The sequence below is a fragment of the Sinocyclocheilus rhinocerous genome, unplaced genomic scaffold (assembly GCF_001515625.1).
Source record: "Sinocyclocheilus rhinocerous isolate Xijiao unplaced genomic scaffold, SAMN03320098_v1.1 scaffold153, whole genome shotgun sequence".
Lineage (NCBI taxonomy): Eukaryota > Metazoa > Chordata > Actinopteri > Cypriniformes > Cyprinidae > Sinocyclocheilus > Sinocyclocheilus rhinocerous.
This window is the reverse complement of record NW_015660878.1, coordinates 3446950-3468684: the sequence shown is the minus strand read 5'-3', so window position 1 is coordinate 3468684 and position 21735 is coordinate 3446950. Positions and strand designations below refer to the sequence as shown.

The 21735-nt window shown below is 37.1% G+C and overlaps 2 protein-coding genes and 1 long non-coding RNA gene across 8 annotated transcripts in view; 2 read left to right on the top strand and 1 right to left on the bottom strand.

The window, feature by feature from the left end:
- The window catches only part of LOC107725543 (uncharacterized), a 38193-nt gene extending 34282 nt beyond the window's left edge, over nucleotides 1-3911 (top strand). Inside the window, exon 3 of the long non-coding RNA XR_001638126.1 lies at nucleotides 3305-3911. This is a non-coding gene — a long non-coding RNA (uncharacterized LOC107725543). The remainder of the gene's footprint in view (nucleotides 1-3304) is intronic.
- LOC107725541 (ethanolamine kinase 1-like) lies at nucleotides 909-15203 on the bottom strand. 4 transcript variants are annotated; one of them, XM_016534820.1, is made up of 8 exons: nucleotides 14964-15198; nucleotides 12257-12516; nucleotides 11330-11470; nucleotides 9705-9847; nucleotides 5925-6008; nucleotides 5674-5834; nucleotides 2322-2395; nucleotides 909-2232 (listed from the first exon to the last, which is right to left on the bottom strand). In XM_016534820.1, the coding sequence occupies exons 1-8, from the start codon at nucleotides 15108-15110 to the stop codon at nucleotides 2160-2162; spliced, it is 1083 nt and encodes a 360-aa protein (XP_016390306.1). In that variant the 5' UTR covers nucleotides 15111-15198; the 3' UTR covers nucleotides 909-2159. The 4 variants fall into 4 exon arrangements, with proteins under 4 accessions (XP_016390306.1, XP_016390308.1, XP_016390307.1 ...); XM_016534822.1 differs by lacking the exon at nucleotides 14964-15198 and adding an exon at nucleotides 14733-14934; XM_016534821.1 differs by lacking the exon at nucleotides 11330-11470 and having other exon boundaries at nucleotides 14964-15200.
- A 3149-nt stretch (nucleotides 15204-18352) lies between these two features.
- Nucleotides 18353-21735, top strand: part of LOC107725662 (serine-threonine kinase receptor-associated protein-like) — a 17770-nt gene continuing 14387 nt past the window's right edge. The window contains exons 1-4 of one of the 3 annotated variants that reach the window (XM_016535014.1): nucleotides 18353-18573; nucleotides 18707-18851; nucleotides 18985-19120; nucleotides 19214-19295. In XM_016535014.1, coding sequence (XP_016390500.1) covers nucleotides 18740-18851; nucleotides 18985-19120; nucleotides 19214-19295 — 330 coding nt within the window. In that variant the 5' untranslated portion in view covers nucleotides 18353-18573; nucleotides 18707-18739. The remainder of the gene's footprint in view (nucleotides 18574-18706; nucleotides 18852-18984; nucleotides 19121-19213; nucleotides 19296-21735) is intronic. The other 2 variants (XM_016535013.1, XM_016535012.1) reach the window with 2 other exon arrangements.

Below are 21735 nucleotides of genomic sequence, written 5' to 3'. Positions count from 1 at the left end.
ATGAGGGTAGCCAGGCGGTGCGAAGGCAAGTCTCAGAGCTGAGGTTTGCACCAGAAAACTTCTTAGAAAAAAACAAATCTTGGTCACAGTTTATAATACATTGCTCATGTGTATTGAGCAGCAACAGAAACTAAGTGGAATTGATTTCAGTGGCATATTTTATCTTGTTCTCTAAGATATTTTATGTCAAATAATTTAAATGAATCAATTGGTTTAAGTGGTAACTATAGTGTCTAAACACAAAATTAGATCAGCCCTAAAAAAAAAAATTAAAAAAAAGAAATTAAATGTTCAAAAGTTTGGGGTCAGTAAGACTTTCTAATATTTTTTAAAGAAGTCTCTTAATCTCACCAAGGCTGCATTCATTTGTCCAAAAAAAGTTTTCAATTTTTAAGTATTTTAAAATGTTATTTATTCCTTTTATGGCAAAGTTGAATTTTCAGCAGCCATTACTGCAGTCTTCAGTGTCATATGAAACTTCAGAAATAAGTCTAATATAATAATTTGGTGCTCAAAAAACATTTCTTCTTATTATTAATGTTACACCCAGTTGTGATGCTTAATATTTTGGTGGAAACTGATACTTTTTCAGGATTCTTTGATGAATAAAAAGTATTAACTGAATAAAAGTATTAATTTCCTTCAAAAATAAATAAATAAAATAAATCGAATTGACTCCAAACTTCTGAACAGTGGTATAACAGATAATATATATATATATATAATTTACACAAGGACATTATTTGCCCTTACATTTAACATTTCTAGGGCATTTTTGTCCATTTCAAAGTTCAGATTCATTTCTGACCTTGGTTCTGAGTAAGATATCTGATTAATAAACTACTACGCCATTACTGTGTAACTTGGTTACACATAAATTGTTTTCACTATAACAGTTAATTTAGTAACAGGGACCCTGCAAAATTAAAAGCATTACCAAAAATCTCCCACCATGTGCACTTAAAACTAGTCTTAAGCAGAAAGAGCGGCCCATTGCAAGGTGAACGGAGGACTGATTTTGTTCTTAAAGCAATCAGAGTTTGTGCAAAAAGGCCTGTAATTTAGCTATGCGGACAGGGGTTACGAATACAAAAGCTTTAGTGCGTCCAGCAGGCGATACCGTCGTTAAAGCTTCCAGGAAATACATCCATTACAAAAATTTCACCGATACCTCCCAGAAAAAGCACACGAGTGACCTCTTTAACAGCGCCATTTAAATAAGTACAAAAACCACCGTTCAAAATGTAAATATTACCACATGTTATTTCTACCGTGAAAAAATACACTGTGCATAATGTACAAGCAAGAAATATCAGCACTTTGGTGTGGGCTTCAGATTAGCTACCGGCTCGTTGTAGAAACGGCTACTGTGCGTCTACTTTCTCCAAGCACCACGCTGAGAAAACAATGAGAAACTTTATGAATGCGCTACATAGTGGTTCACAGTGACAGGACGAGGGAGGAATCGTCTGCCAGAAACGAACAACGAAGCTTCTATTGGTCCCTAAATTACACATCTTAATGCAGCTGTGCCAGGAACAACCCTCGTAGGAACAGACAGGCCCAAAGTTCACTGTTTAGACAGAATCAGTGACTATCCATACAGTAAACCCTACATTATCTTACAGTACACTGATTTCTCCCATTCAAAGTTGTGTAAACAAGCAGGAATGACCTTTAGGATGACAGTTAGTCGCTGAAAACAGACCCAGCGGCCCTCCTCTCTGTCTTCAGATAATAATTGTTGTCAGAGGTTCCCTGTCCTTGGAGGATCGGTATCTGGGGAGCTTTTCTTAATTTGAGATTCTTCAGGGCTTCTCTTAACATACATTGGCAAGTCGAGGCTCTAGAGTAAGCCATCTATACGAGTTGTTTGCTTCCTCAATTGGCAATTTCACTTCACTGAAAATGGACTAGGGCACTGGGGTGAGCCTCTCTCTCGACCGCCACATAAAAGCGAGGAGGAGGGCTTAGGTGCTTGGTTTTCTACAACGCTAAACCAGCATTGAGTTCAGAGGTGATTTGGGGCTTATCTAAAATGATGTGTTCAGACAAGTAAGTGCAGTGTTCAGTCTACAAACTGAAGAGGTCTCCAGCTAGTTCTTGTGTCCACCAGGGGGAGCCCTTCTCTGGAGTAGCGCAAGCCAAGACCTGAGAGATTATTCTGGAAGGTGCAGTGACATCACCTCTGGTTTCATCTTGAAGTATTGGCTGAAACGGAGAACTGCATATCTGCAGAAGCAAATTTGGTGGCCAAGAATGAGAATACATCGTTGAAATCTTGATTATATGGATGTTGTTGTTGAAATGTGAAAACGTACCCCAAGAAGTCAAAGTCAATGGTGGAGTACTGAGCTTGGATCAATGCCCACAGTCCCCAAATGAAATGAGATGCCTGGGGAGAACAAAAACCAAAGACCATGAGGAAAAATGAGGATAGCTTTACATTTTTATTGACTTTTTCACAGAGGAAGATATCAGGGTATTGAGGAGTAAATATATAAAAAACTTAATTCATACTGTATCCCAAAATCAAAAGAAGAAGAAAAAAATGATATGTAACTATAATTATATTCATATTAGAGTTTTCATTGTTAAATAAGACTTGTATTTTTTTTTATTAATTAAAATTGAGCTGAAATAAAAATTAAATATTAAATAAGATACATTTTATAAAATAAATATAAAATACATTTAAATATAAAATATCATTATAAAAACTTAAAAACCATCAACTTTAAAAATAAATATTAAAATGATTAAACTGAAATAAAATAAAGCTAAATAAAAATATTTAAATAAAATACTAATAAAAATGACAATGCATAAAATTGAACTAAAACAAACTAAAATTATAAAAATAAAAGCTATTTCAAAGTATTAATAAATACTATAAAAGTACATAAAATTAACACAAAGTCATATGAATATGACATGAATATTTTACTTTAAAACAGAGAAGCCTATTTTCAGTACCTGGAAGATTTGTATAAATTAATAAATAAACAATATGAAAATCTATCCTCAAAACCAGACATGTTTATTTTTATTTGAATCAGTGTCATTTAAATTCAGTACAACAAATAATAACATCATGTATTAATATTTCAAATGATCTATTAATATATAATTTGTTCCCAAACTTCCCATTACATTAATGAAAATCTGCCTTACACAACTGACAAGAGATGGCGGATGTTTAACTGTTATAAAAACAATGTTTCAATGCACAAATCTTATTGTTCACAAAAACAGACTTCATTTAATAAACACAGGTTTTCTTTCTTTTCTATTTTGATTTCAGGGTAAAACAGGACTAAGGAATATTCCTGACAGGCTTTGTGAGATTCACCCTGACACTGAAGTTAACTGTGACAGATTGTATGTTGTATTGTTGCTTGGAAACATTTGACCCACGCCTTTCTAAGCAAAGACGGCTTCCTTTTAGTGGACCCATTAAAAAAGGAAAAAAGATAACTGCATGGAAGTTATTTGTGTTGATTCTGGATCACTGACAGTGAAGTAAAAGCTTATAAAATGTGGCATTTCTATTAAAGCCCTCTGATGAGACCGAATCACTCCTGCCATCATGTGAGTAAAGATCACGGGTTTGCTGGCCTATAATAAAGTCTCTATCCTCTGTGTTTTTCGCTCAACTGCACAGAATAAATGTTTGCCTCTGCCAGAGTCAAGGGTCCCGATCCCCCTCAGACACAATCTCGGAGTATATTCAGACCATCTTTTATAAAACTCTGTGTCTCCTGGCTTAGGCATGTGAAGATGGTGTGCAAACATCAGGGTGACGACATAAAGCAGAGCTTCAATGGGCGCCACACACCCACGTCTATCTAAAATAAAAAGTCCTTAGAATGTATAGATATTATTTGGAAATATTGGTTAAATAAACTCAATTAAATTATTATTTTATATAGTTATAAATTCATTTAAAATACACTACTGTTCAAAAATGTGGGTTTGGTAAGACTTTCTAATGTTTTTGAAGGATGCATTTATTTAATCAAAAACACTGTTGTGAAATATTATTTTAATTTAAAATAACTGTATTCTATTTCACTACATAATATATACTATACCATTAAATAATAATTATATAATGTAATTCACTCCTGTGATAGTAAAGCTGTATTTTCAGCATCATTACTCTAGTCTTCAGTGTCACATGATCCTTCAGAAATCATTCTAATATGCTGATTTGGTGCTCAAGAAACATTTCTTAATTAATACAATGTTGAAAACATATTTTTGTGAAAACACTTTGATAAACAGAAAGTCTTTAATGTCACTTTTGATCAATTTTATGCATCCTTGCTGAATAAAAGTATTAATTTTTCTAAAAAAAAAAAAAAAAAAAAAAAAAACATCTTACTGACCAAACTTTTGAAAGGTGGTGTACAAAGCATACAAATAAATTTTTTTTTTGCAGTTTTCTATTGATTTCCTCTTTGTAACTTTTTCGCAGCTGTATCCAATATTATTCAGAATTGCCTTTGTTTGATATCATCTAAATTATATAATAGACAGATATAAATGAATAACCAGAATACAAAATTCTGATTATTAAAAGCATAAGACAGCTGCCTTAGATTTCTAGAAACCGTAATATTGGCTTAATCTGTTTATGGCAGGTTAGTGCATTAACATGACACTTACTTAATCAGAATATGCTCATATTCTGATTAATATAGTAAAAAAATTTCAGCGCTATTCAGTTTTCTCTGGCTGTTAATTAAAGGGTTAGTTCACCCAAAAATAAAAATTAGGCTGTGTCTTTTGGACAGAAGGAATGCAACGCTCGCTGAGTACAATGATAGAGCTTGAAAGATCAAAGACAATTTTTAATATAACTCAGACTGGATTCGTCTGAAAGAAGAAAGTCATATACACCTAGGATGCATCGGGGGTGAGTAAAACACAGCCTAATTTTTATTTTTGACTGAACTAACCCTTTAAGGCCGCAGAAAAAGGAATCCAAAACGAAGGCAACAAATCACATTCATTAAGCCTCACACTATGGCATTCCTCAGGCATTTGTTTTAGCGTCTCTCAAGGTCCCTCTCAGGGACAGGAGAGAAAACGGACCCTCCCACAGTTTTGTTCACCATATCTGAAAGCCAGAGCTTGATTTTTTTTTCTCTTTGTGTTTTTTTTTTTCCTTCTTCCCCTGACAAACTGGAAATCAAAAAATGTCTGCCCTACTTTGAACACGTCTATTGGTCAAAAAAGACTAAACCGCGAGAGTAAACCGGATATTAAATTAGCTTTCCTCTCCGAAGTAAATATCATCATCAAGAAAGAGCAGGTTGTGCTACTCGATCGTCAAAGAATGACCTGCGAACGCACACAAACACCCCGAGGTCCTCTCATTAGACGCTTGCAAAGATGGGCAGGATGTCAAGGCTCCTTCTCTGACAACTTGCAATCACTATTCATACCTTTGTCTCCACTTCAAGCTCGCTCTAATGCAGACGATCTATCTGCTAAATAGTTAAACTGCTCACGTTGTTCCAGTTTACTTTGCAAAATGCTGCATGTCATTAAAGACAGTAATTACATTGAAAAAACAAACGTCTGATGTTTAATTTGGCAGGGTGCAGATGGATCGAAATGCGTCACGATTCCAGACCGTGGCAGATAAATCCAGTTTCGACTCACCAAGGCAAAGCGGTTGACTTGCACATACAGCACCTCCACTTCAGTGTTGGAGACCTGTGTGCCCTGTGATTTGTACTCCTCGTAGGCCTCCAGATAGGCCCGGAGCCACTGCAACTGGAGCTCTCGCCCAGGATACAGGGTGTAGTCCACCTCATTCAGACCTGTCAATCACAAGAAGGCCACACGCACCTGGTTAAGCAGGTTCTTTTCTCTTCTATACAATAGCTTAATTTGTGTTCGTGTCACATTACCTGCAAATTCATTGAAGTGATTCCCAATGTCAAAGGCTTGATAATTGTACCCAGCATATTCGTAGTCAATGAATTTGACATTTCCTGCAGGAGGGGAACAAATAGCAATTTGTTTAGAAAAGCACACGGGCATCGTCTTCTTAATAACCCTTGTTCTTTTTTACTGTTACAATCTAATGTCTGTATTAGCAAACCAACACTACATGGGCATTATCTGCAATTTAAATGACTTCTCAAATTACATCTGGGAAAAGGAGTAAGGATTTGCATTCTGGTGCAAGACAAGAAAGCATAAACAAATGACAAAGTGAACAAGACATGGGGACAGATTTCATGCACTTATAGCATGCATTGTGGAAAAAAACGCATGTTATATTTAGGTGATTCTTCAATTAGGGTCACTTTGAAAAATGAAATTTTTTCAGACGGTTTCATTTCATTTAAAGTATTTTTCCTGACCTGATCATCTGTGTGCAATGGTAATGATTTTATTTCATGTTTTTGACAAACAGTTGCGCTAAATTAACTTTTGAAATGATAATGTTTCTGAATAAAAATACTGACCATTTTGGCAATGATGTCAAAGAAGCTACTCTCAGATCATGATGCAACAATCTTTATAATATTTTTGATGTTCATTATATCCATGCTTATACCCCATCATGTATCATTTCAATCATAACAAAATATGAACATTAATAATTGTATCATTTAAAAAAAAAACACACAAAATAAATTTCCCTGATTTTAACACTTTTCAATAATTTATTATAAAGGTTTAAGTGTAGGGGTAAGTGAAATTGATTCTATATTCTGGAAAGTGCAATATTTCAACACTCTTAAATTAGAAACAAACTATTAAAAACATAATACATTTTTAAGTTTTTATAATATAAATAATAATGATAGTAATAATAATAATAATAATAATATAAAAACTATGATTATCTGTTATTAATTTAAAAAGTTTATCTAATTGATGAATCACCGTTTACATGAGTCTGAGAAGAATAGTGGAAAACTTGCAACTTTTTGTTTTATTTTATTTTTAAAGGGAAATGTGGATTTATTTGTATTTATTTATTAATTTGAGAATATTTCCGCTTAAAACAAACAATGATTTCTGCTTGAATACAAATGATTTAGCGAGTGGGCAAAGTTATTGCAAGTTTTCCAGGAAATCTCGTGACTGGTGAAAGAAAGAGCACCTCGCGTAAACAGTCTTCTGCTCTACAGGAGGAAACACAACAGTAAAAGTAAAGAGAGAGTCAAATAAAAGCGAGAACAAAAAAATGGATAAACAAGTCAGGTTAGACAAGAGTTTACAGCTTTAGAAAATGCAAATAAATCAATGGAAATAAAAAAAAACGGAGACGGCTGTACTGTAAAACCACAGGGCTGGAAGGACAGAGGAGTTAAAGGAGAGAAAATGGGCAACGTTGCCACCTAGTGGCACATAGTCTGTATAGCAGTGGTCTAGCAAGCAATGGACTTGATCGGTCAGGTGATGTAGACGGTGTTGACTTCAGAATACAAAGCCTTACTCCTCTCAGTCTACATATGTGTAATGCATTATTCATTAATCACTGCCTAGTTTGTTATATGTAACATTATTGCAAGTAAAGTGTGTTTGACTTTACGTTGCCTTGCATTCCCAGTGCTCTAGAGCTTATGGTGTGTAAAAAAAAAAATATATATATATGTAATTGACATTGGACAGAGGTGTTGGTCTACAGAAAGAGACACGTGAGGTGGTTACCGGACCCGGTGGCATCCTAGCGGGACACACTGAACACCTCCAGTCAGTGGCTATAGCCCTGTGCAGCAGATGAAGAGATTTGGGCAAACTCACATCTGTCACAGAACACACACAGCTTCACTGCAGAGAGGCCACTGGGCACCTCCCCCCGTTAAGAACAAACACGGCTCATCTCATAAACGCACACCCCCACCACACAGCATCCCCATTGGTCCATTAGCCAGCCAATGAGGCCCCAAGTTACTGGCTCTATGCAAACGCCACGGCGGCTTCCTGTGCAGGTCAAGCCTGTGGGACTCTCAAACTTATTCGACTCCCTGAGTGTCAACGAAAGGCAAGTAAAACAAAAACAAGTACAAGGCCTATTGCGCAACACTCCCGTTCTTGGTTTCTATAGGTCTCGCCGTGAAGGGGAGGGGGCCGAGAGAGCATAAACATTTTACTGTGAAAACTTCCTCCCGCCCCTTGGTCTGTGTGTTAAAAGCGAGTTGGAGGAAGTGGCTTGGCTTTTTTTCTGAAAACAGAGCCTCCTTCCTCTCTCTAAGTTCAAATACAAACAAGTGCCCAAGGTCGCAGCTGCCTCCAAACCCTGTTCTCCAAGCAGATTTCCATGACCACATCTCTAATCGCTCGTGGTGAATTATTTACTGCTTCAAGAACAGTTTTTAGGGGCATGTGATACCTTTAGGGCAACCGATACGTGCTGACTGTTGCTGCCACTTTAAAAAAAAAAGAAAAGAAAAAAAAGTGAGAGACAGGAACTACACATTCTCACACTACTGCTGTGGCAGAGCAGCCATTTTCTCATGCTCATACTCTTCCAAGTGGGTCATTTCAGGGTGACATTTTTAAGACAGGGTGAATTATATTTAATAATGTAAGTGTGCGTGTAAGTGTGCGTGCACGTGTGTGTGTGTGTTTATTTATTTATACATTTTTAAATAACAACTACAGTATAATATATACCAAAAATCTATATATCTAAATAATTAATATAACAAATATATAGTTCTTTATTCATTATATTATTTATAAATATAATTTATTATATAAAAATATTGTACTTTATTGGGTTTGGTACCTGAGAACATGACAAAAATGTCAACATCCACTCAAACCAAAGAGAAATTATTAAATAAAAATGACAAATTAAAAATATTTACAATTAGATTATTTTATTAAAATTTATATATTTATAAATTTCTAAATTTAGAATTAAAAAAAAATTAAAACTACAGTATAATATATACCAACAATCTATACATCCAAATAATTCATAACAAATATATAATTATATATAAGAGAAATTAAGTAAAAATGACAAATTAAAAATATTTACAATTACAATATTTTATTAAAATGTGTATATTTATAAATTTTCAATTCTAATATATATGTAATTCTCTTAGTCTAATTTACATGTTGCAAGTAAACACTGTATTACTAAAATTTCAAAAATATCAAATGACTTTTATTCAAATTAAGCTTTAAATTTCCTTCCTGTTATTTTCTTGTCATTGTATAAATAAAGCTGAAGTGCCTTAGCCTGAGCTAGGCATATTTATGAAAGTCTGATACTGTGTTTTATAGAAATACTTCCTTATTTCATAAATATATTTGCAGAAAGGAAAGAACTGAAAACGTGGTGCATAACAGGAATGACTCGGGTCACATTCGCATTCACTCTCCATCCTGTGGGTCAGGTAGCAGCAGACAGTCGCCGGTCTGTACATCATGAAGATAGTAAACAGCATCACAGCATTCAACAATATTCCCCAAAGCAAACACAAACACACATTTGCTTTTGATTTCAAGAACAGAAAACACATTTTATGGAAACCAGTGGATTCTCCTGATGCCTTGATGAAATTGGATGAGACTAATTTTACTCCCCTTTAGAAAAGGGCATCCATACTATATTTTAGAGGTGAAAACACTAAATTTAAGCCTACCTTAGGCAGGGGGGGTTGGGGAAACATACGCTGTGGCTGAAGGAAGCTGGTGGGGTTTGTTGGACTCACCTTCCTGTTGGTTGTAGATGATGTTCTTACAGAGCAGATCGTTGTGACACAGAACGACTGGGGAACCCAGTTTAGAAAGGTTCTGCTGAAGCCAGATCATCTCGTCTCTAAGACACGCGGTGCTGGGCACCTCACTGTTCAGCCTGGAAACAGACGACACGTACATCATGCATTCAGAAAACACAAACATACTTTTGTGTTCCAGCGTGATTCAAATAAGGCACGCTGTACACAAACCTGCCTCACTCAATAAGATAAACATCTTAAAAACCACTATCTATAAATAGTAACTGAACTGCAGAGACACTGTAATTTGTTGTCAGCGCTTGTTGCGCACTAACTTTTGTTGTCTCTAAGGCGTAAAAATAATACACTTCTAATCCAACTGTAAATTCAAACATACCTGAACTATTACTTTTGCTCAGACATGGACAAACACTCTTGCAACCCACACAGCAAAAAAACACTCCCATGTCCCAGTTTTGCATGTACATGTACAAGCACTCACATTTCCTTCAGACAATGTACAAATTCAGTTGTATCTGCAATGATTTGTCAACAGATATTTCATGGGTATTTGATTGTGTGTGTGTGTGTGTGTGTATGTATATATATATATATTTAAAAATTCAAAATCGTCCTACATCGCGGTTTTACCTTTTTTTTGTAAAGACCGTTTGATCTTCTCTGCATGTTCACTTTGTAAACACTGGGTCGGTACTTCTGCAGTGTTGTAGGACGATTTTGAAGTTGGAGGAGAAAATGAGATGGGAGTTTTTCGACATACCCTAACTGCCATGATTTTTTTTTAGAAAATAACCGATCGTTTCGCTAGATAAGACCCTTCTTCCTCGGCTGGGATCGTTTAGAGACGTTTGAAGCTGCATTTAAACTGCATTTTGGTAGTTCAAACTCGGGGGCACCATAGAAGTCCAATATATGGAGAGAAATCCTGAAATGTTTTCCTCAAAAAACAATTTCTTTACGACTGAAAAAAGAAAGACATCTTGGATGACAAGGGGGTACATTATCTTAACATTTTTGATCTGGAAGTGAACTACTCCTTTAATAATAATATCTTACTTTTGATATTCGTGTTCATATTATTCTATAAATAAGTCTTTATTATATTTTAATATGGATTACTGTCATCTTATATAAAGCACCTTGAGAATCTAATTTTAAAAGATGTTACATTATAAAAAGATTATTATTAAAGAGTATTTCTGCTCTTCAATCATTTGTAGAAGTAAAAAACAAAACAAAATAGACATTGTTCTTAATGCATCCTGTTCTCAGCTCGCATCTGTACAAACACATTTGTCTGTGCCACGATGAGTCATGTCATCTAACATTGTAACATTGGGAGGATTTTCAAACCACAATGTAAGCAAAGCATATTGGGAGAAGAAGAAAAAACATGAGAAATGTCATACATCTAAAGAACCCGAAGTACTTTCTGTACGTCACAGCAAGTGAAGCTGAGATCTGAACCTCCTTGTATTGACAGCTTCAATATCGCCCAGAGACATTATACCTAAAGGGTGTGTTACTCTACATGTTCTGCTTTGCTTAAAAAACGTCAAAACACAATTATACCATATACGGCTTTACAAACCGCTCACCTCTGGTCCTTCTCAGGGTCATCAAAGTGTGTAGGAACAAGAGAAAAGAACTTGCTTATCCTCAGCCAGAGGTCTGATTGGGGCACCCAGCCATTGTGGGCATGTATGGCATGGTATTTTGCCATCTGCCTCGCAATGTGCCTGTAAACATATAAAAATGGCTTATTTTAATTTTAATTTTATTGTGTTATTGTGGCCCTACAGTATGTAATATATACGGTTCAAAAGTTTGGGATCTTTTAACACATTTTTTAAATAAGTCACTTATTCTCACCAAGGCTGCATTTATTTGATCACAAATATAGTAAAAACAGTAATAATGTGAAATATTACTACAAACTGTTTTATATTAGAACATATTTTAAATGTAATTTATTCCTGTGATGGCATAGTTGAATTTTCAGCATCATTACTCCAGTCTTCAGTGTCACATGATCCTTCAGAAATCGTTCTAATATGCTGGTTTGGTGCTCAAGAAACATATCTTATTATTATATATATATGTGAAAAACAGTTCCAAAGAATGATATTTATTTGAAATATAAATGTCTTTGCTGTCAATTTTGCTCAATTTAATGAATCCTTGCTGAATAAAAGTATTCATTTTTTACCCCAAACTTTTGAACGGTAATGCATTTAAACGCCAACACTTTAGTCATCGCCCTGCTAACACAGTAGCCTTGTTCTTTCACAGCTGTCTGAGACCCGACAAGCATTGGCGGGAGGCCTGGGTCAGCGTGCGAGAGAGAGAGAGAGTGCAGTGTGTCATTCATGTCTTAAGGGATTACTGGGTAAGGTTTGGGGTTATGTGACAAGTGTCTGGCTAGCTGGAGGTCAGCGCCAGTGTCTCCATCTCCGTCACGCCGTCCTGAATCAATTAGCTCAGTATTATAAAGGATGATTGGATTCGAACACGCAGTTTCTCACCTGAAGATGGCAGGGCTGCGGATGTGCTCGGGCTCCAGGGCCACTCCCTGCAGGAACTCATAGCACAGGCCGTTGTTGAAGGTGCAGTAGAGGCGTGGAGCACATCGGTGCGCCTGCAGGACACGGAAGCTCTTCACTTCGTTCTCACGGTCCACAAACAGTTCTGTCTTGTTCCCGTAGACCCGAACCAGGACCACATCCTGCATGGACCCGCCGACGTAACAGCCAATCAGCTTGTTCGTGATGCCGTCAGTGAAAGACTGCAGAAAGAGGAAGAAAAAAAAACACTCGCTCAGATGGTTTGAGGTTAACCTTTAGTGATGTTCATTAAAAAAACTCTTTGTGAGATCAGCATCACATGCTTCGAGTTCCTTTTCGGTTTCTCAGCTGAAGAGAAACCTCTTATTTACATGTATACAAAAAAGATTGATCACCAAACTCGGTGTAACCAAAACAACTAAATTACTTTTAGTTTATTTAGACTCAAAAGTGTTGGTGTATTCAGGGTGACAGAGCTGAACAAATTTACATTGTCTACTAATGTAAAAATGGAGCGTGTTTGGGACGCCAAGCATTCCAGGCCACAATAATCTGTACTATCTGGGATTGACGGGCAGTAGGCGGAACGTCAGGGTGGTCTGGCATGTGCTGAGCACTCAATTTTGTTTCAAAGTTGACGAAAACAACCCAATACATATCTAGTTTCCCACCCACATGCGAGACGTGACACACCCCTACCAACTCTGTTACTGTATACCTGTAAGGATACACTGTTCCGCAACTTGGGCTAAACAGTGCTCGGTTTACAAGAATATTATTACAGACTGCTGACTTTTCATCCGGATGGAGGCTTCCGACGTGCGGGTTTACATTGAAATGGGGAAGTGAGTTCATATTTGTTTGTAACTTAAAGGGACCCAAAATGAAAATTGTGTCATTATTTACTCATCTTCATGTCACTCCAAAACCTGTATGACTTTCTTTTTTATCTGTGCAACACAAATTAAGATATTTTGAAGAACATGCTGTCCAATGTTGTTAGGATATTGTTCAGAATTTTTTCAGCTGTGAATTTCTTTGGGAAAATCATTGATGAAGCACCAATCACTTCATGGAAATTTCCACTCGGCCATCTCAATCAGAGGTCATTCGATTCAATGCCAGTACTACGCACTTGAAAAACTCGATTCAAGGTGCACAGCTAAAGAAAAGATTCCTATCTTCACAGTTCTCAACAACACCAAGGCGACGGAAACCTGAACCGTCACATTGAACATTGTTAACGCCGTGGTCAACAGTCAATACATGCAGGTTCCGTAATTAGTGGAACTGACTTTGTACATGCTACGTTTCTAAGAAACTCCATGAAATGCTGCTTGTCCAGGAAGGCTGAAAACTTTTAGAAGAATGAGTAGTCATGCGAAATATGTTTGTTCTTGGAAAAGGCAGTTCTGCGAAATGCCTTGTTCAATCATTAAGGAATTTTTAGGCTTTGTGTATAGATGTCTTCCACTGTACTCTTGGTTCCGCCCATCTCAGGTTAATCAATCATGTATGAATGCAGAGCGCTCTGGGGTGAACAGAGCAGCGTAATGTCAACGTCACAGTCGTCTTTCTGTGTCAGCTGTAAGCACACACCTATTAGTGTTATAGTAACTTCACTGAATAGCAAACAAATGCCTTGACACTGACTGTCCTACACAAATATTGACTTCGAGCCATTTTAGAAATGAGGAATGCTGTATGAGGCCCTAATGCAGGTAGAAAATTTCCTCATACTTCATTCATATGTCCTGTCCATCTCTCAGAACAGTGAATGACAAAAAAAAAACTGGAATAGACACTATATTTTAACTAGTAACTATTACTTACACCTTAGTAACTACGTACCTACACCTAATGACTAGTACAATTATAATAGATACCAGCAACTGCTGTAAAACTAGCTGGAAGTGAACAGTTCTCCATACACTGAATAAATTGGTAACCATTAAATTAACTGGTTTTATTTAATATCGCTCAATCAACCTAAATACATATTTAAACCAACAAAACTAAGTTTTACAGATTTAATCAGGTAGTAATAGCTCTTTAAGGTACCAATTACAGGTTAGCACTTTTTACAGTGTAGAATTTAAAGGCAAAATTTGCATTTTGTTAACCATAGTAATTACTTGGAATTAGTACTAGTATCTAATAAGTACTAATTAAAAAAAGTACTAGGTACTATTGGAATACTTAATAAAGTAATTAATTAAATAGCTATAACATAAAAACAGACGCGAATTTGAATAAAGGAATAAATAAACGAAAAAATATTCAATGCACAAAATCCAAGGATCCACCACCCACATTCTTTGTAGTTTTACTTTCCATTTGTACCGCTGCTGTAATTTTCTCGTACTAGTGCATTAAATACATTGAAGCATGCATGCATGAGCAATATATTTTTATGAATGAGAGTGTTACAACATACGTGCTTTGACAGCTTGCATTGGCTGCTGTGTTTCTGCTAAGCGCCATGGTGCCGACGGGTCCATCTGGTGACGCAGCTCAGGATTTGAAGGCGCAACACGCTTAACTTCGCTTTCTGCATTATATAATGCGTCAAACGTGCTGCTGTCAGTAAATGCAGGCTTTCTGAATCAGGTAGGGTCGGCGTGCGACCACCCGAATCGTGCGCGAGGAGAAAAGACAAGAGAATTACCTTCATTTTGACCTCCGAGGGTTTCCAGTGGGGTCTCAGCGTCTTGATGAGTTTCAGGGCTCCGGCTCTGTAATCGTGCTCATCTAGAGTCACGTCTAATTTAGGAACCATAGGCGCGCCTTCTGGAACGTGAATGTAATTGGCCATTGCTGTGAACGCTCGCTGCTGCTGCTCTGAGACGGGGAAGATTCAATGAATGCGATAAAATAAAGCAGGGTGCGGATTTAAACTCAGGTTCTGCACGGTTACGCCTCCAGTGGTGCTGTTCGATTCGCGAATCAACCGTTCTTGCAGGTCGGTTCTTTTCCACGATTCAACTGAACCGACTCTCAGAGCGTCTTGAAGGGACTGTTCTGTCACATGTGAAAATTCTATGATTGTTTATCTTATCGTTTCAAACCTGTGTAAATTTCTTACGTGGAACACAGAATAAAACTACAGAGTCAAAAAAGATGCAAAGGCGTGTTTCCAAATAAAAATTTAGGGAGTCTGAAAGTATGGGGTGAGATGGTTCATTTTTGGTAAGTTATTGCAATAAATTTGGCGTCATTATGTCCTTTGGTGTCATTATCTTTGTGTGTGTTCAACGAGGAGAAAGTCGTAGGGGTTTGAAACAACATAAGTGTGAGTAACGTTAAATGACAGAATTTTACTATCTTTACAAATTTTATGGTGGTGAATCCCCTCCAAGCACTGAAGTGGAATCATAAACAGCACACAACTGTACACTGAAAATATAAACCAAAGTATTTAAATAAATATTTAACTTGAGCGATGATTAAAAGAAATCAGCTGTGAATTGGTTTTTGAACCGGCTCATTCAAGTGAACTATGCAAACGAACCGATTCTCTAAAGTAATTCGGATTTCTCAGCGCTATCAGATGATCCCACCCCTGTGCGTTAAGAGACTGTCGCGGTGCATGCTGGTACATATGACTCACACTGCTTTACATCTACAGTAGAGCTTTCAGCGTTTCTGTGTCACTAAGATAATACTCAAGTAGAGAGGCTTTCATGTTTGCTTTTCTGTTTTCCAGTCATGAAAATGTGTGCTTACTGTAGATGTTCATCCTGAATGGCCTTTTTATGGAGATAAATTAGTGTAAGATCTGTAGCAACCTGTGATTATGACAATCACAAGCGTTACAGTGATTCTGAATTTTTCAGATTGACATAACTTTAAAATAAATGTAACAAACATTTATTGTCAATATATTATAAATAAACAAACCATAGAAATATGAAGGAAAGACGGATGGATTGGTTAATAGATGCACATCTATTTGTCAAGTTATTAATACTTTATATATATATACAACTTTGATGAACTTTTTTGATCCACTTCAAATGTTGACTACTATATATATATAATCCAGAAATTACCATAGGCTGTATAAAGGTAACGTTACGTGTCCCATGATGACCCTGGGATTATCATGACATCACAGAATATACGTCAATTTGTCAGCATCACTGGATGTTATCTAACATCAGAACTTTAAAACAATGAGGACGCTGTGGAAACAATGTTTCCAGCTGGATGTCTGTATGTAAAACATTTCCCGCAGCAACCTGTCTAAGTGTAATACATATCGTGACCACTGTATGTATAAAAAAAAAAGAAAAGAAAAAAAACAGCACAGTTCTAATTTTATCCTGTACAAGTATCTCTTGCCTACGGGGGGCGCTCCGTGGCTCAAAAAAGTTTACTTGATAGATTGAAGGAAAATCTTCTGGTTAAAATTTGATCATAGTCGTCATTATTACATAATTATTTAATAATATTGATACACTTGATCTTTATAATGCCGTACAGCCTCATAATAATAACGTTCTCGTCATTTTGAGTTCGTATCACATAATACTGAACATATGTTCTCATATACACGGTTATAAGCTTTTCTTATAGGCTTTTCTCCTGTTTTATATTACACAATAAACTTCAAACATTTTACATCACATCATGTTCATCGCATCGTTAGAAAAAGGACTATTTCATAGACTGTATAAGGACTATTTGTACCCAACCAACGCTATAGCGCTCCACGTGACACGATTCTGACCAATCCCGTGGCGCCGTGGGCCGGAAATGATGGTCCGGTTTCCACACTAGTGCTTCGCTGTTGTTTGGCACGGGAAGAGGCGGAACCGGATGACTGAACTTTGCGTTGGAAGAGACGGTGGATTGTAATCAAACTGTATCGTGAGTGTAGCAATGGGTTATGATTCAGATGGTGATGATGATGGGTGGCCTTCAGATATGGAGGTTAACCAAACTAAAAAGGCAAGGAAAAAAGCATGGTCTGAAGCGAGTAGTGGAGGAGAGAGTACACCAAGACAAACGATCAAAAAGATCAGAGCTAAACCTAGTGGAAGCAGTAGGTTTGATGATGACAAACAGGAAGAGTGGAAAGTCATTATTACGCTTAGTAATGATAAAGGTCACTTTCATCCAGTTCAGGTAACTAAAGCAATTGAGAAGGAAATAGGGAAAATAAAATATGCTAAATTACTGAATAACAGAAGAATTCTAATTTCAGCAGTAAATAAGAAGCAGCAGGAGATGATTCTGAAAATGAGTAGCCTTGGTGGTGGAAAGATTAAAGTGCATGTACCAGGAATGGCAGCAAAGTTAAGAGGAGTGATTTCAAATGTGCCTCTGGAAATGTCCATGGAAGATGTGAAGAATGAGATACAAGGTGGGAATGTAACAGAAGCCGAAAGATTCCACATTAATAAAGGTGGTGTTAAATCAGATAGCCTGTCTGTACTGCTTGTTTTTGAAAAGATAATGCCTACTGAAGTCCAAATGGGTTGGATCAAATACAAAGTGAGGGAATACATTCCACAACCGTTAAGGTGCTTCAAATGTCAGAGAATGGGACATACAGCACAACAGTGTAAATGGAGACAAAGATGTGCGAAATGTGGAGGAGAACATGACTATGGTAAATGTAAAAAGGATGCTAAGCTAAAATGCTGCAATTGTGGAGGTGAGCATAGTGCTGCATATGCTGGATGTGTGGTTCAGAAACAAGCTAAAGAGGTACAAAGATACAAGGTTATGAATAAGGTGACATATGCAGAGGCATTAAAGGGTGTTGATATTTATGAAAACAAACAAAATAGACCAATAGAATATAAGGAAAATTTGAATGACAATGCAAGGTATGCAGTACCACAGAGTTCAGACATAAGGAAATATCAGCCAGGAAGGCCAGCACCTCCACAGCAGCCATGCAATCATAAGTGTAAAGTTGAGGAGAACACCTTTATTGTGGAATAGAAAAGTTATATATATATATAATGTAAAGTGCATTCACTGAGATATAATCCATGCTGCATACTCCGATACAGTAGGTGGCGGTATGCACCTGATAAGTCATGGTTGCAATCCGCCATAAAACTAACAAGAAGAAGAACACTAGCGCTTCCATTATGTTCCTGTAGCGTTAGTGAGGGCTCGAGTTTAGCTTACGTGCACACACACCTCGTGTAGCTGGTGGCACAGCACTGTAGCTGGGAGTGCAGCTCTGAGCTCCACAATCCTTCCCGACACGTAATCTGGCCACAAAGTACTGGTGTGTGTCGTTTTGCTGTCTTTGCAAGGTAATGACTGATTTCCTGACTAGCCAAGCTTGTGTTAGCCAGCACATCTGTTCTGTCCTGTAGAATACCTTGTTTCTAGACATCATCTTGATTTTTAATACATGTTAAGCTGTGTCTGAGTAAAATTCCATAGGTGCCCTGTCATCCTTTTAGGTCTCCAGTGAGTATGGCTATGAGACAGACACCCCTCACCTGCTCTGGTCACACCAGACCTGTTGTGGATCTGGCGTTCAGTGGAATAACTCCTTATGGATATTTCCTTATTAGCGCTTGTAAAGGTAGGAGTGCTCTTGAATCTTAAAACCAACCCTTGACAGTAAATAGGAGTAGTAATTTAAGTAAGTGACTGTTTATAGGTTAATTGACTGTAAAATAAATCTGAAAGTTTGTTTTGGTAATCCAAAATTGCAGATGGCAAACCTATGTTGCGCCAGGGAGACACAGGGGACTGGATTGGGACGTTCTTGGGTCACAAGGGTGCTGTCTGGGGTGCCACCTTGAATAAAGAAGCTACAAAAGCAGCTACAGCCGCAGCAGATTTTACAGCGTAAGAACAAGCAGTAACAAAAAATTAAATTGGTGAAATAATATTGGTGAAATGTTATTTTACTTTTTCTATTTATTTGTTTTAATATGACAGAAAGGTATGGGACGCTGTCACTGGAGATGAGGTCCTCACCCTAGCGCACAAGCACATTGTGAAATCTGTGAACTTCACAGAGGTAATACATGATGCAGAGAGTCAGATGTTTACAACAACATTAAATAGGTGTATTAGAATGATTTTTAAAGGATTGTGTGGCACCGAAGAGTAATGGCTGCTGAAAATTCAGATTTTCCACTGCAGGAGTAAATTGCATTTAAAGATAAATTAAGATAGGAAAGTTATTTTCAATGTTAATAATACATTCAAATAGAATACAGTTATTTTAAATAGTAATGTTTCATGATATTGCTGTTTTTACTGTATTTGTAAATAAATAAATGCAGCCTGAGCATTTAAAAAAAAAAAAAAAAAAATTCAGACCACAAAGTTTAGAAACAGTAGTGTACTTCAATTTCTTATATAAGTGAAAAACTTTACTTTTAAATATATACTTATTTATTAGTTTACTTCTTTCATTAAATATTTTAAATACACTAGAATTACAGTGCATCCGGAAAGTATTCGCAACGCTTCACTTTTTCCACATTTTGTTATGTTACAGCCTTATTCCAAAATGGATTAAATTCATTATTTTCCTCAAAATTCTACAAACAATACCCCATAATGACAACGTGAAAGAAGTTTGTTTGAAATCTTTGCAAATTTATAAAAAAAATGAAAAAAATACTTTTGCTCAATAAAAAAAATACCTTTGCTCAATACTTGAAGGAAGCACCATTGGCACCAATTACAGCCTCAAATCTTTTTGGGTATGATGCGACAAGCTTTGATCATCAACATTTGGCAATTATCTGCCATTCTTCTCCTTGCCTCTTCACCTCTCAAGCTCTGTCAGGTTGGATGGGGGCAGACACACATTTTCAGGTTTCTCCAGAGTCCAGAAATATTTGATTGGGTTCAATCCCAGGCTGTGGCTAGGCCACTCAAGGACATTCACAGAGTTGTCTATAAGCCACTCTTGCTGTGTGCTTAGGTTCATTGTCCTGTTGGAAGGTGAACCTTCTGCCCAGTGTGAGGTTCTGAATACTCTGGACTGGGTTTTAATTAAGATTATCTCAATATTTTGGTGTATTGAGCTTTTCTTTTACTCTGAAGAGTCCCTCAGTCCCTGCCGCTGAAAAACAGTCCCACAGAATGAGGCTGCTACCAGCACACTTTACTTTTGGGATGGTACTCTGCAGGTGATGAGTAGAGCTGGTTTCCTTCCAGGGCTCAACAACAAGGACTGCCCGATGCCCGGGGCCAGCTGCCACGTTTGGGCCACTGCCGCGTCATCACAAAAAGTGTATTTTTCTGTTTTTAAGCCTTGCTAATAAAAAATATATCAAGCAATTTAAAGGCATTCCAGCAAGGCGTGAAAGACAACTCCATTCAGTACTCACACGCTGTATTCTGTGTGTACAGCGCGAGCACAGACAGCTGTGTCTCTGACAAAGTGCAAGCCTGAACTGAGTTTCTTTCTGCTGCATCTTGCACTTGAATGGACCAATACATACAAAATTGTCAAAATACCCATCTTGGAGTAACTTCGTAGCTTTAACAATGATTAATTTATATTAAATTTATACAGTGGAGTAGATATGCACCGATTGACCGGGCATTTTTTGTTTTATTTCAGACTAACTTATCTGTTCCATGCTTGCAAACAAAATGCATCGCAATTTTTTTTTCAAAATGTCATTTCAGAATCAGAATGAGCTTTATTGCCAGGTATGTTTACACATACGAGGAATTTGTTTTCGTGACAGAAGCTTCCACAGTGCAACAGAATGACAGTGACAGGACAAAAACACAGATAATAATAATAAAAAAATAAATAAAATAAAATTAGAATAAGTACATAGGGAATAACAATATACAAATTGACAATTGTATGTACAGGTATATTATGTGCAAGTTCGAAATGTAAACTAAGTATGTGTGTTCGATAAATAAGTGTATAAATAGTGTTGTGTGTTCCACGTTTATTGTCAATTGTTCATGAGATGGATTGCCTGAGGGAAGAAACTGTTCCTGTGTCTGGTCGTTCTGGTGCTCAGTGCTCTGTAGCGTCGACCAGATGGCAACATTTCAAAGAGGGAGAGTGCTGGATGTGAGGGGTCCAGAGTGATTTTGCTAGCCCTTTTGCTCGATCTGGATAAGTACAGTTCTTGGACAATAGGGAGGGTTGTACCAGTGATACGCTCAGCAGTCCGGACTATCCTCCTTCTTCCTCAGTAGTCTTCTGAGGTCAGATTTGGTAGCTGAGCTGAACCAGACAGTAACAGAATTGCAAAGGATGGATTCAATGATGGCGGAGTAGAACTGTTTCAGCAGCTCCTGTGGCAGGTTGAACTTCCTCAGTTGGCGAAGGAAATACAACCTCTGCTGGGCCTTTTTAACAATGGAGTCAATGTGATTGTCCCACTTCAGGTCCTGAGAGATTATGGTGCCCAGGAACCTGAATGTCTCCGCTGTTGTTACAGTGCTGTTCATGATGGTGAGTGGGGGGAGAG